The sequence below is a fragment of the Microcebus murinus genome, chromosome 18 (assembly GCF_040939455.1).
Source record: "Microcebus murinus isolate Inina chromosome 18, M.murinus_Inina_mat1.0, whole genome shotgun sequence".
In the NCBI taxonomy this organism is placed as follows: Eukaryota; Metazoa; Chordata; class Mammalia; order Primates; family Cheirogaleidae; genus Microcebus; species Microcebus murinus.
In genome coordinates this window covers 56,805,858-56,819,925 of record NC_134121.1, presented here as the reverse complement: position 1 = coordinate 56,819,925, position 14,068 = coordinate 56,805,858, and the positions used below count along the sequence as shown (strand labels likewise).

Below are 14,068 nucleotides of genomic sequence, written 5' to 3'. Positions count from 1 at the left end.
TGGCCACAGTGAAAACTGCAGCCCCAGAGCCCATTCTGGGCCCTGCACCCGCTCTGGCTCCAGGGCAGGGAGTAAAGCACAATTGAACCAGGATGTCTGAGACCGGACGGGCTGTGTCTCCCGGGCTGGATGGACCCAGGCTGGTGCAGCAAATCTGCTTCAAGACCACTTCCTCCCTCTGCCTGACCCTAAGGCCCAAGTGCCCGCCCCCCCCATTCCAACCAACACTTTTGGTTGGAACACTTTCCCCCTAGCCCAGGAAAGGCCTTGAACCTGCAGCTGTCTTCCTTTTCAAACCCTGGCATTGCCGCCAGGAGCCAGAGAGGTGATCAGTTCAGGGGTGAGAGGCAGGCCCCAGGAAAGGGGGTGGGCTGGACACGATTCACATCCCTCCGTCCATCCAGCTGTACGTTCATTCAACCAACATTAATTTAGCGTTGCAACATGCCAGGCAAAATGCCCCTCACAAAGGAATGCCACGGTGGCTGACACTTTAGCCTGTGCCTGGGGGGGGGGCCTTTCCTTTCCCAGGAAGTGGGGACGGCCGGTGAGGCAAACGCAAGAGCTGGCTACGTTGTCCTCCCCTCTACTAGGGAGCTACCCTGGAAGGAGGAGCCTCCACCCCCAGCCAGGCGACGCAGGCGGTGTCGACTGAGCTTTGCTGGGCGCAACCACATAGGCCCCAGTGCCTGTGGCCCTGAGCTACCCGAGCACCCTGGCTGGACCCCTCCCCTACAGTTCTGTTCCTTTGGGGACTCCCAGGGGCTTCTGCGCAGGCTCCGCCACCATGCCCTCTGGCCGTGACCCCGGCACACAGGGCAGGTGAGCGTCGTGGATGACCTGCCGGGCAGTGGCCCGGAAAGTCTTGCTGACGAAGCAGTAGAGGCAGAAATTGACCACCGTGTTGAGCATGGCCGCCATGTTGGCCACGTCCAAGGCCAGGTGGACCCTCCAGTCCCGGTGGACGGGGGCCACGTACATGTGGAAGAGCATGACGAAGATCCGGGGCGCCCAGAGGAGGGCGAAGAGCGTGGTGACCCCCAGGAGGATGGCTGTGCTCTTGCCCACCCGGGGGTGCGGCCCGCGCCGGCCCCTCTTCCGCAGCCGGCGGACGATGGCCGAGTTGGTGACCAGGAACACGCCACAAGGGATGAAGTAGACGATGAGGCAGTGAGCCCACTTGAGGACCTTGTCCAGCGTGCTGGGGGGGTCGGCGTCCCTCCACACATCCAGCCACCAGTAGAAGGGGATGCCCGTCAGCAGGGCGGCGCCCAGGACGGCGGCGATGGCCCGGCGGGTGCGGCCCGGGGACGAGGCAGCCCGGTGGCGCAAGGGGCGGCACAGGGCGCTGTAGCGGTCGGCCGTGAGCAGGACGGCGATCCAGACCGAGGCGTGGTTGGCAGCGAACTCCAGGATGTTCGCCGTGCGCACCACGGCCTGGGGCACCTGGCGGGCCAGCACGGCCCCCTGCAGGAGGAAGCCCACGAACACGATGACCACCTGGGTGACGATGTCGGAGGCCGTGAGTGCCAGGAGGTAGCAGTAGGATGGCTTCCTGGTCCTGGCGGCGAGGCGGGCCAGGGCCGCCGCGGTCAGCAGGTTGACTGATGGCCGCCGGGATGGGAGGGGAGAGAGAGGTCAGAGGTGTTCAAAGAGATGCTCAGACTTCGCTTTTCAAAGTGTCACCGTCCCTCTTTTTCCTCTTTCCAGATCCCTCTTAAAACCCACTGTACCGAGAAGGCCAACCAGGGCAGCCCTGGCCTGCCCGTCCACACGCTGCAGGTCACTGTCTTCACCCGCGAACTCATGGGGCAGGGTGTGCTCAGAAGCCACCTGTCCTGTGGCATTCCCCTCCCGGTCCTTTTTAGGTATTCATAGCCCTCCGCAGCAGGATGGGTTTGCTTACCAGGCTGAGACCACCCATCCCTTCCTGCACCCACGCACACACCCCTCCCCAAGCTCTGCTCTCGGAAGGCAGCGGCCACCTTGGGTGCCGGGGAGCTGGCACCGCGCTGAGCATGGGCCTGGAGAACGTAGTCACCTGGGGACAGGGCTTGCTGCTGGCGTGGGAGGGGGCTGTCTGCTCTGGTGAAACCTTGGGTTTAGCTTTGAGCACCCCAAATCCCAGCCCTCACTTTTACTCCCTTCTGCACTGTGCCTCCCAGTGACCCAGAATACCCCCGTAAAGGCAAGGGGAGCCCTGGGGTCTCTGATCCTGGGCCTCAGGGGTCAGTGCAGAGGACTGGCACCCATTGAAGGAGGACCCCCATTTCCGGCCAAGCCCAAGCCCCCAGCCCGCAGCTCCCCACTCACCGGGCAGCCCCAGGCCCAGCAGGACGCTGTAGTAGATGACAGGGATCACGCCAGCCACACACGGGGACGGCTCTGGGATCTCCAGCCAGCGGTCTCCAGACTCCGGGCTTGGCCCACTGCCGTTGGGTGTGGGCGGCAGGGCGGTCTGTGGCTGCCCAGCTAGGGAGGCCAGATCGGCAAGGTCACGGCCTTTGGTCTCTCTCCAGCCTGGCTTGACAGCAGCCCCACCCTGACCCTGGGTCTTTCTGCTCACCCTGCTCAGTGCAGACTCCAGGCAGGGCCAGGCAAACAGAATTCTCATCAACTCCACCCCTCAGTGGCCCGGCCACCCCACGGGTGGGAAGAAGTCCCTGGCGGCCTGGCCTGCTGCCAAGAGACATCACTCCCTGTGGGTCCTCACCCTCGACAGCAGAGGCTCTGAGCCAGGCCCCCAGGGTGCTGGGCCTCCTCCGGGTGGGTGGGTGAGCGAGTGTGGCAGGCGCAGCTGTGTTTCAGCCCGCACCCGCGGCCATCCTGCCCCACGGGGGCCCCAGTGGCTGCACTGCTGCACTCAACAGCGTCCCCTCTAAGGACAGGTTGTTAATGGGGTCCCCTCTTTTCTAAGCTGAAGAGCACCCCCTTCATAGGTTAGCCCACTGAAGCTGGAATGGCCCTGGTCTTCAGCTGGGGAAACTGAGTCCACAGAGGTAAGGTGGCCGGTCTGGGAGGACCACCCTCCACGTGCTGTGGCTCCTGCTCCACCAAACCACACTGTGAGTCTCTTTCGGTTTTACCTTCTAGCTTTGGATTTCCTGCTAAACCGGGGAGCGGCACTCACTGTCCACTCACCCTCAGCTTCCCCCTGCCCCAGCCTCTAGGTCCCCACCTGCCTCTTGCCCTTCCTGCCTTCCACCCTGTCCCTCGCCCCATGGATGCATTACCTGTGTCTCGTCCCTCAAGTCCCATGCTCCTGGGCCAAGTCCTGGGTCACCTGTGGCCTCTCCTGGGGGTCCCCGCAGTTGCCTCCCAGCATCACCAGCTGTACCTGCACCCCTGCTCTCTAAGCAGTTGTTTGCACCGAGCCAGCGAGCCAGCGAGTGAGTGAGTGAGCGAGGCACTGAGCCTGTTAGCACAACGGTGGGGGGAGGAAAGGGAGGAGAAAGGAAAGGCTGGGGCGGAGGCACAGGGGAGTGAGCTTCTAGTAGGTGCCTCTGCGGAGCCTCGGGGTACACTGCAGGGTAGGGGGTCGGGCCTGGTGGGGGGCTTTAGGAGAAAAGGACTGGGGGGCATGGTCTGTCTCGGGGAGAGGGAAGGCAGGGTAAGAGGCAGGGTGGCAGGATCAGGGCTCCAGGCACTCTGCACACTGGCCCTGGCTTGGCTAGGGGTCCTACTGCAGGGTGAGGACTTTGGGGACAGGCAGAAGGATTCCAGGCATCCACACTCTGCAAGGAGTTTCCTGGCAGGGAAGAGAGAAGGGCACTTCTGCCCCAGGGGGACAGGACCAGGTGGGAGGGGTGAGGCCACCGCAGGAGAGAGGCCTAAGGGGCCAGTCCCACAGAGGCCATGGTGGGGGGAGCGGCCGAGGCCACCTGGGGCCACGAGGGGGCTGCTGGCCAGGAAGGGTGGCAGGAACCATGCACCGTGGACAGCCAACCCAGGAGCAGCCTGCCCCGGGCTGCCAGCAGCCAGCGCTGGGAAACAAGACCTGGTGGTGCCGCAAGCTGTTGTTTTCCTGGCCCTGGTGAAATGGACCATCCCTCAAGAAAATCAGTCCCTGGCAAATAAACACCAGCAGGTGCCGTGCGCATGCTGAAGAGGCCAGGTCTGTGCCCACCAGCTCCCCTGCCCTGGGGTACAGCGGCCAGAGCAGCCCCATGGTGGGTGGACACCCGGGACAGAGGTACCCAGGGGGAAGCCGAGGCCCAGCCTGGAATCGCTTCCCACGGCCTGTCCTTGGGGATGTAGCAGGGAATGTAGCAGGGAATGCAGGGGCCTCCCAGCTCCCCACGTGAGAGCCCATGTCTGGGCCTGGAGCCACCTCACCTCCCACCCCCGGGGCCCCAACTCTGAGCACTCACAGCTGAGGCCTCGCTGCCCCCTGGTGGCCACATCCTGACCCTGCAAGCCGGGCATCCCACCGTTTTGGCCAGCCCCCTGGGTGGCGCAGGGGGACCAGCGCAGCAGGCAGTGCGGGCTCAGGACCGGTCCCTGGCAGAGTGTTGGGACTCCAGCCCCCGAAAGTGCAAGTGGCAGGTAATCCCCGAGGCTGCCATGTCCCTGCAGCACGAGGCCAGGGGTATAGTCAGGTTGGAAAGAACACCCTCATGTGACGGGGAGCGGCGGCGGCCCTGCCAACATTTACTCCCTCTCCCTGCATTTTGTTTTTATTTACTGAAAACCTTAAATACTCTGCAGATAGAACACAATGGCTTCAACCAAGGCTCTGATGTGGCGTGCACAGAGGGGCAAGGAGAGAGAGACAGACGGAGGGGGGCCCCTCATGCACGCCCCTCGGCCAGCTGAGCAGCTGCCACCACCATGTCTTCACAGCCCTGCCCTCCAGGCCTGCTCTGGGTCTGCTGGGGCCCTTGGACAGCCTCGGCCAGAGGGGCCAGCTTCCCTAGGGGACCCGCGAAGACCTCAGCAACCTCCAATGGCTGAGACGCGAAACACCATGTTTTCCATGCACAGGACATAGTCAACTCATCTTCCCCAGAAAGTGCCTCCGTACCCAGGACAGCGATGATGTCCCGCAGGGATGTGTGGCCGTAGGATGTTTTGCACCCCACGAGGGACGTCGTAATACTCACCGCCAACAGCGTGGGGTTTTGTGATTCGAGACACAGGGTCTGAAGGATCCACAGCTGGAGAGATTCCCAGCTCAGTGACCACAGCAGACAGGACGGGGCAGGTAAGTCACGGGCAGGAGCGTCAGAGGTGAGGGACCCCTTCTGGGTGGTGGCGATTCTTTCCTGCGTGGTGCTGTGTTGGTGGCCAGGGCAGGCTGCTAGCCCACAGTGGGGTAGGGGGCGGATTCTGCCCACCGAGGCAGACACGTGCGGGGTGGGCCAGCCCGTAGCAGATGTTACCTATGCACAGCTGCACGCCTCATCCTCTTGGGCTGTGAAGTCGTCAGCTGCGGCCAGTCCAGCCGGACCTGCCCAGGCACGTGCACCAGGTGGACGATTCGTTTGCCTGTCCCTACGCTTGTCATCCAGGCAGCCGCCCCGCAAGCTGACTCTGGTCCCCTCCATTTTACACAAGGGGAGACTGAGGCTCAGGGAAGTTAAGCTATTTGGCTGAGGTCACAGAGCTGGTGCGTGGTGGCAGTTGGAACGTGAGCTCATGTTTGTTCCTCCCCCAGAGCTGCTCACTTTTCACACCCTCACACAACATTCCGGAAGGGGGGCCCTGTGAGCTCAGGTTTCATGCAGGCGGCAGCCAGGGACCAGATGGGGAAGGGCATTCGCTCTGGGAACAGCATGATCGGGTGTGCGGAGTGGGAAAGCAGATGTGCCCCTGTGACGGGACAGCCCGGCTTCAGGGAGCTTCGGATGGGGTGTGAGTCACTTCAGGGAAAGAGTCCTTCCTGTTTAATGTGCCCCCCTGAGGACATAGGGCCTGGACCCTAAACTCATCATTCCCTGTTCCCCAATCTAGGTGTCCAAGCCACTCATCAACCCTAACTCAGGACAAGAGACGTTGCGGATGTGGGGACGGCTGCCAGGTAGGGGCCGGGTCTGGGGCCTTGCGTGGTGTGATCACCGTCTGGTGTCTGATCACCCCCTTTCACAGGTTCAGAAACTCTTCATCCTGCCCCAAGATGGCAAGAGTTTTCAGTTGCTTTTACAGCCCTAGAGATTCCTTGTCCGGTGGATATAACTTATCACAACTGAAATAGGTTTCCAGGAACGACAGCATGGCGTGGGGAAAGAAAAGTCAGCAGAACTCAACATTCGAGTCCTGAAGTCCAGCTCCAGGCAGCGAGACCTCAGACAAGTCCCCTAGGCTATGAACACTGCGTCTCCAGCAGGAAGTGAGGCTCCTCCCTGGGCGTTGTTCTCGCTGTGAGCTCAGCAGACTTGCTTTAAAGGAATTAAGGAGTTTGCAGGTCCCCGGGGTCAAATAAAGTGCAGTGCTGTGGCTGCGCCATCACAAAGACTGTGCGGGGCAAATGCCCTGCTTCCCCTCTCCCACCCAACACCCCCCATACACATGTACGTGAGCACACATACGCACACCACACACACACACACACATGCATGCACACGCACACCACACACATGCACACGCAGATACACGTGCACACTCATACACCTACCACGTGCATGAGCATTCACACACAAGTACAAACAGTGCACACATATGCATGCACATGCATTGCACACACACACACACACACACACACACTCTCCAGCAACCCTTGGACCAAGAAAATGAGAACAGAGAATGCCTCTGTGGAAAGCCAGTGTCTAAATCATTAGAAGACAGTCCGGTTTAAGGGAGGTTAGAAATAGTGGGAAGGCTGGCCTGAGTGCGGTGGTGTTTAAAACCGATTGATCAAACCAGTTACAGATTTCTTTGTTCATTCTGCACACCCACTGCTTCACTTGACCAGCCAGGAAAGAAAGGAAGAAAGAAAATAAAGGAAGGAAATAGTGGGAGGTGGGGCCTCTTAGAGACGGGGAGCCAGAGGTGACCCTCCTGGGTCTTCCTGGTAACCCAGGGCCCCAGCTCCCTTCCCACTTGAAATGCCTCTGATCTAACCCTGGTGGGGGGATCTTGTCTTGGGGTGCACATAGCAGTCACCCGGGAGTGCTCAGAAAAGACAGATGCCAGGTCCTGCCCCGGGGATCTCTGGTTTCCAGGTGGAGGGTGGGAGACGCCGGTGCAATGGGCCACCCTCCAAGACGGACAGGCGCAGAAGCTCAAAGAGGCTGGTGTTGGGAAGCGGGTCTACCGGATGGCCGTTTTCTGAGTAGTGGGTTCCTTATCATCAGGACATTCTTATGGAAAAGAACCGTGTGTGGACGCTGGGCTGCCCTGGAGGCCCGGGGTATCCCGTTGCTTGGAGACCCCGACTTGCGGGGCTGAGCCAGGATGTGGTGCGGCCCACGGGCAGGGCAGGCGGGCAGCCAGTGGGCGAGGGATGGTGGGTCTGGACAAAGCAAGGCAGGCGTGGACGTCAGGGCAGCCAGAGGGGTTCTGCTGGGCCAGAGAGCTCCGACTCTGCCAACCCGGACGAGGCAGGTGCCAGACCCAATTCTTGCTCTCTCTGTGGCTCCAGAGAGGGGGTGGAGCTGTCGGGCCTCTCTGTATCAGCCAGAGGCAGAAATCAATGCATCAAGCTGGTCTCTGGGATCGAGAGAGCAAGGGAGGGGACGAGCCAATCCATCCCCAATCCAGGACCTTTCTTTGGGAGCCGCATTCCTTGGGAGCCACTCAGTTCAGCTATCAGCCTCAAAGGAGTCCCGCCCACAAAGAGCTGCAGAGGTAAGGACTCAAAGCACTCCGCCCTGCACATGCGCACGCGCACACACACGCGCCCACTGGGCTCAAGACCTCAAGCCCCTTCCCTCTGTTGCCTTTGTTTTTGGAAAAGCCCTGCTCCAACCTAGCCCTCTGCCTCAGTTTCCCTATAGTTAGTCACAGTGGGGTGCCAAATCAGCGGCATGCCTCTTTGAAACTCTGGGAGAAGTTACAGTTGGAAATTAGGCAGAATCTGGTAAAAGAAACCTTCCAAAAAGGCGAGCTCAGAGACCTGAGGCCACTCGGGGAAGGCCAATGAAAGGAAGGAAGTGGCGGGGCCGACAGGTGCCCGGCCTTGGGCCGGCTGGAGCTCAGGGCGGGAAGGTGGCCAGGCGTGCCCTGGGAAGGGGTCCTCCCCACACAGCGGTGCGCGGGGTTGGGTGCATCTGCTGTTCGCCCAGCCCGGCCGTCTCAACACACGTTGACTCCAGGAGGGCGATGGTCACAGTCCCCATACAGCTTTCTTACGGGCCCATCACCCCCCCAGAGCATGCCAGGAGCTTCCTCCAACAAAGAACAAGGAAATGATACAGTTACCCCATGGGCTGCTACTCGCTATTCGAGAGATGCTTGCCCTCCTCTCCGGAGAGCTGGCCTGCCCCAAAATGGGACTGGAGGAGGGGTGGGAGCCTGAGCTGCCTCTCCTCACCCCCCGCCAGGCCCTGCCTTTGCAGCCGGCTCACCATGGCGCTCTAGCCACCATGCTGCCAAGTGTGTTTCGTGCCAGGGCGGAGGCTGCGCCTGGGCGAGGGGGGGAGGGAGCCAGGGACCCTCAGGCCGGTGGCTGCCGGTGGTCCCGGAGCCCCTCGCCTGCCCTTCAGAGAGCCCAAAACGTCCCAGAGAGAGAAACCGCTAGTCCTGCTGGGGGGTAAGGAGATGCGGGGGGAGGAGGGCTCCGGATCTGTTCCCTTTGGGGGCCCAGCAGCAGCACAATAGCCTCTGGGGCTGCCGCTCTCTGGCTTAAGTGGTTGCCTGGGCAACAGCTGGGGCCAGTTTCCACCAATCCATGGCAGAGGCCGGGTCGGGTGGGGGGTGGGGGGAGGGAGGCCAGGCAGGAAGGGGGTGCTGTCCCCTTGTGCAGAATCCTATATAAGGAGGAGGGATGTGAACAGAGTGGCCTGGGCTTCACTGTCCCTCCAGTGGACTTGGGGGCAGAGCACAAAGATGCTTAGAGTAGGCTACTCCAAGCCCGGGTCCTGGGGCAGCTTCTGGGCCATGCTGACCTTGGTGGGCCTGGCCACTCGTGCAGGTGAGTGGGCGGTGGGCTGGGTGGGGGTGCAGGGTGGGGTGGAGGGGCAGGACCTTCCAGCCCTCGCTGCACACGGCCGGCCTGGTGGGGGCAGTGTCCAGCCAGCTAAGGTCTCCACTGCTCCATGGACACATCCTCCTGGAGGAAGGAGGGCAGCATGCCCGGGAGGGGAGGAGGCGCCGGGCAGGCAGGCAGGGGTCTTAAGGACAAGAAGACCCTCCATTGCCCATTGTCCCAGGCAGAGGCCGAATGGGGACACCATCAGCATTCAAGTCCTTCAAAGTGACAGCTTGGGGAGGCGGGGCTGGGAAACACACCACCCGCTTCTCTCTCGCCCTCCCTTTGTCCCTTGGTCCCCCTGTCTCACAGATGCTCTGCTCTGTGCTGTCCACACTCACCATGGGCCCGTGTGTGTGTGTGTGTGTGTATGGGGCCCATCTGCTGCTGTCAGGCACCCTCCCTGCCTCCCTCTGCAAGGCTCCTCTCGCTGTCCTGAGCTTGGGAAAGCTGCTGGCTGAGGCTTTGTAACTGAGCGCAGTGCACAGCCCCAACTAACTGTCCTGGCATCCCCGGAGCATGAGAGAACGGCTCAGACCAGCACCCCTGGCCTCTGTGCTTTCTCCCGGCCCCCACAGGCAGCCCGTGGAAAGTGGGTTTCTGTCTCACAGGTCAGGACCCAAGCGGGCAGGGCTGGGCCTGGTGACAGCTTCCCTGCCATGCCTGCAGCCTCGCCTCCCGCCTGCCTCCCTCTCCTGCTGCTGCTGCTCTGGCCTCCCTACCTGCTCTGCGCCCGGCATACCAAGGCTACCCCCTTCAGGGGCCTTTGCAAGGCTGGTTCCTCTGCCTTGACACTTGCTCATCCCCTGGCTGGCGCTTTTAAACTAGAGTGCTTATCTGTGTGCTTACTACTCATCTAATATGCCAATTTGTGCTTTCGTGAGCATTAGGGGCTTGGCTTATTTTGCCCACGGCCATATTCCAAATGCTTAGGAGAACGTCCAGCACACAGGAGGGGCTCAGTGAGCATGTCAGTGAATGCACTAGTGCTGACAACCCCGAGGGGTTAGGGGGACAATTCTTCAGGAGGTGAGAGGGGCTGGGACCAAGAGTTTCCTCAAGCCTTGCCTGGGGTTCTGGCACCATAGAGAGCAGCTCTGGGAATGTCCCAAACTCTCCCCACCCGAAATCCATCCCTTCCCAAGAGCATCCTCTCGGGGTCTGCATCCGCACACGCTTCCCACCCAGGATGTGCTCACAGGCACAAACAGGTGTGCACTCACAGCCTTCCTTGGCCCACCTTGCTCTCTGCCCACACCCATGCACATGTGTCTCCGGCTGCTCCCTCTGCACCCTTAGACCGAAGCCCCAGGTCCGGGCGCCTTCTCAGGCTGTGCTGTGTTCCTTCCTGCTGCAGCCCAGAGAGCCGATGTCGGCGGGGAGGCAGCGGGCACCTCCATCAACCACTCCCAGGTGCTGCTGCAACGCTTGCAGGAGCTGCTGCGTCAGGGCAATGCCAGCGACGTGGTCCTGCGGGTGCAGGCTGCGGGCACCGACGAGGTCCGGGTCTTCCACGCCCACCGCCTGCTGCTGGGACTGCACAGTGAGCTGTTCAGGGGGCTGCTGAGTAACCAGAGCGAGGTGGTGCTGCAGGAGCCCCGGGACTGTGCCGCCGTCTTCGACAAGTTCATCAGGTGGGGAGGGGGAGCATTAGGGGGAGGCTTCATCCCTGCCCCCGCCCCTGGCTCCTCCACCCACAGGGTCATGGAAGCCCGGGCCCTTAGAGGTCGTTGGGGTGGCAGTGCCCCACCTCCGGCATCTCTGGTCCCACTGCCCTCTTGCACAGTGGGGTGCAGCTCCCTCCCTTTGCCTGTGTGCTCTGTGCAGTTCGATGTCACTTCCCTGCCCTGTTAACCCTCTCAGAGCTATTTCCAAACCTGGTCAGGGGAGCTTTTGAAAACCACATATTCCTGGGCCCCACCCTGGATCAGTTTTAGGTCTAGGGTTGGGACCAGCGATCATTTTTTATTTTAAAGCCTCTCTGTGGCTTTGCTGTCCAGCCAGGTTTGGAACCACAGAGCTAGGGAGCTGAAAAAATTAGCCGGCTCTCTCCTCCACCTCCCTGCTTCCTGCTAGAATGCTGTGCAGGGGGCACCATTCACACCATAGTCTGAGAAAGTAACTCTGTTCTAGAAAATGGCTTAGGTAAGACGGGTGCAGAATTCCAGACATCACTTCCAAGTTCCGGGCAACAGGAAGGAGGATAAAACAGATGGGTAGAAAAGGGTCTTCCTGTTACCCGGAGTCAGTTGCATTTAACCAGCCTTCTCCTAAATCCCACACCATGCTCCACCGCTGACATCTCATTGACTGGAAGTCAGTCACGTGGCCACACCCACTGCAAGGGAGCCTGGGAAATGCAGTCTTTTATTCGCAGAGGCAACCGGTGCAGTGGAAAGGGGAGATGTGGATGTGAGGGCAGGTGGCCGGCACTTGCGGCCACACTCCTACAGAGCCAAGTGGAACACCGTGTGCTGGTGGGGTGAACAGGGGCACAGTGGCAGATGAGATGAGAGCAAGAGACAGCAGAGGGAGAGGAAAAACGCAGGGAGGAAGGTGAGGCTGCATAAAGGAAATGGAGGGGGGGCAGGAGAAGGAGAGTTAACTGGTGTTGACAGTCTACTTTCTAACAAGATTCTTGACTGTCTGTGATTGTCACAGTAACCCTGAGGGGTGGGCGGTGGGCGCTACCCCCCTTCCCCAGATGGTTAGCCTAAGGGTCATCGAAGTTAAAAGACTTGCCCAGAATCTGGGCAAGCAGGTGGTAGGACACGAACCAGGCTGGAAACCCCACAACCGCAGAAGCCACATCCGTTTTGCTCCAGCCCGTGGCTGGGCACCTCCTAGAGGCTCGGTCAATGGCTGCGATTTCCATGTCCCCTCAAGAAAGGGAAGGAAGGGGCTGTGAAGTGGGAACGGCCTGGGTGGACTCTTGAGAGGAAAAGACGCAAAGCCTCAGGGCCCATTCTGCTCGGTTTGGGCCCCAGACCACGAAGCTCGCCTCCAGGCCGGGTCCCCTCTGGACTCAGAGAAAGCAGCGCTGAGGGGGTGGGGTGCGCCGTGATCCTCACCCTCCGCCACCTCTCTGCCTCTCCCGCAGGTACCTGTACTGCGGGGAGCTGACCGTGCTGCTGGCCCAGGCCATCCCCCTGCACAGGCTGGCCACCAAGTACGGTGTGGCCTCCCTGCAGCGAGGCGTGGCCGACTACATGCGCGCGCACCTGGCGGGCGGCGCGGGCCCGGCCGTGGGCTGGTACCACTACGCCGTGAGCACTGGGGACGAGGCCCTGCGCGAGAGCTGCCTGCAGTTCCTGGCCTGGAACCTGTCAGCCGTGGCGGCCAGCGCCGAGTGGGGCGCCGTGAGCCCCGAGCTGCTGGCGCAGCTGCTGCAGCGCTCGGACCTGGTGCTGCAGGACGAGCTGGAGCTGTTCCACGCGCTGGAGGCCTGGCTGGGCCGCGCGCGGCCGCCCCCCGCCGTGGCCGAGCGCGCGCTGCGCGCCATCCGCTACCCGATGATCCCGCCAGCCCAGCTGTTCCAGCTGCAGGCGCGCTCCACTGCCCTGGCGCGCCACGGCCCCGCGGTGGCCGACCTGCTGCTGCAGGCCTACCAGTTCCACGCCGCCTCGCCGCTGCACTACGCCAAGTTCTTCGACGTGAACGGCAGCGCCTTCCTGCCCCGCAACTACCTCGCGCCCGCCTGGGGCGCCCCGTGGGTCATCAACAACCCAGCCCGCGACGACCGCAGCACCAGCTTCCAGACGCAGCTGGGCCCGAGCGGCCACGACGCGGGCCGCCGGGTCACGTGGAACGTGCTCTTCTCGCCGCGCTGGCTGCCCGTCAGCCTGCGGCCCGTCTACGCGGACGCTGCTGGCACTGCGCTGCCCGCCGCGCGCCCTGAAGACGGCCGGCCTCGGCTCGTGGTCACACCGGCCAGCAGCGGCGCCGACGCGGCGGGCGTGAGCTTCCAGAAGACCGTGCTCGTGGGCGCGCGCCAGCAGGGCCGCTTGCTCGTCCGCCACGCCTACAGCTTCCACCAGAGCAGCGAGGAGGCCGGCGACTTCTTGGTGCACGCCGACCTGCAGCGGCGCAACTCCGAGTACCTGGTGGAGAACGCACTGCACCTGCACCTCATCGTCAAGCCCGTCTACCACACCCTCATCCGGACCCCCAAGTAGCCTCCGAATTGGGAAATAAAGGCCTAGATGGCCCCGGGGACCTGGGAAGGGCGAGGTGGCTACCAGCTGGGTCCCCGGTGGCCAGGCACTGGTGGCCTTGGGGCTGGGCGGATTCAGGTGAGGGGTGGTAGACCACATGCCTGGTGTCTGCAGCTGATTCCACAGCTGACTTGCAGGCAACCCTCTTGGTCCAGAATAAACCAATGTTCAGAGAGGTGAGGGGGTGCTTGAGCCGCCAGTCCCTGGGTGTAAACATCCCAGTGAGAGTCCCACAAGCTGCGGGTCTCCCCTGCCCTTCACTGAGCTATTCCCTGAGAATGGGGGCTTGGTGCAGACATGGTGCCACAGACGTGGTGCAGGGCAGGGGAGAACATCCAGATGGTCAGAGCACCGGGCAGCCTGTGAAGCCCGGGACACCCCAGGCCCCCTTGCAGGAGGTTTCCCACCCTGAAGCCAAGGGGCCTGGCTGGGCAGTTTCTGAGACCCAACTTCCAGGGCACAAACGCCTCGTCTGGGCTGTGAGGCTTTCTGCACTCTAGGCCACCCCAAGTCCCTGGTCTCCCCTGGGAGGGGGCCTGGGCAGGTGTGAACCCCTGCGGGATGGGGGCATGAAAGGACCTTGCTAGCTGCACCCTGGGAAGGGCTTCGGGTCTAGAGAAAACCCCTTTCCGCAGGTGCTGGTAGGTTGGTGCAGTACAGCCAGTGGGGGGCGGGGGGTGTGTGTGTGGAAGGGACGGGAGTTGGTTGCATCTTAATCGGTCATGGT

The 14,068-nt window shown here is 62.0% G+C and overlaps 2 protein-coding genes across 2 annotated transcripts; one reads left to right on the top strand and one right to left on the bottom strand.

Annotated features, from left to right (window-relative positions):
* Positions 1 to 732: 732 nt before the first annotated feature.
* On the bottom strand, positions 733 to 3,325 carry GPR142 (G protein-coupled receptor 142). Its single transcript, XM_012778716.3, is given in 4 exon segments — positions 733 to 1,604; positions 2,314 to 2,472; positions 3,234 to 3,271; positions 3,273 to 3,325. Coding segments are annotated over 4 exon segments (1,122 nt in total).
* Positions 3,326 to 8,936: 5,611 nt separating this feature from the next.
* On the top strand, positions 8,937 to 13,519 carry BTBD17 (BTB domain containing 17). The gene is made up of 3 exons (XM_012778715.2): positions 8,937 to 9,070; positions 10,485 to 10,761; positions 12,228 to 13,519. Exons 1-3 carry the CDS (start codon positions 8,986 to 8,988, stop codon positions 13,300 to 13,302), a joined length of 1,437 nt encoding a protein of 478 aa, XP_012634169.2. The 5' UTR covers positions 8,937 to 8,985; the 3' UTR covers positions 13,303 to 13,519.
* The last annotated feature ends 549 nt before the right edge of the window (positions 13,520 to 14,068 follow it).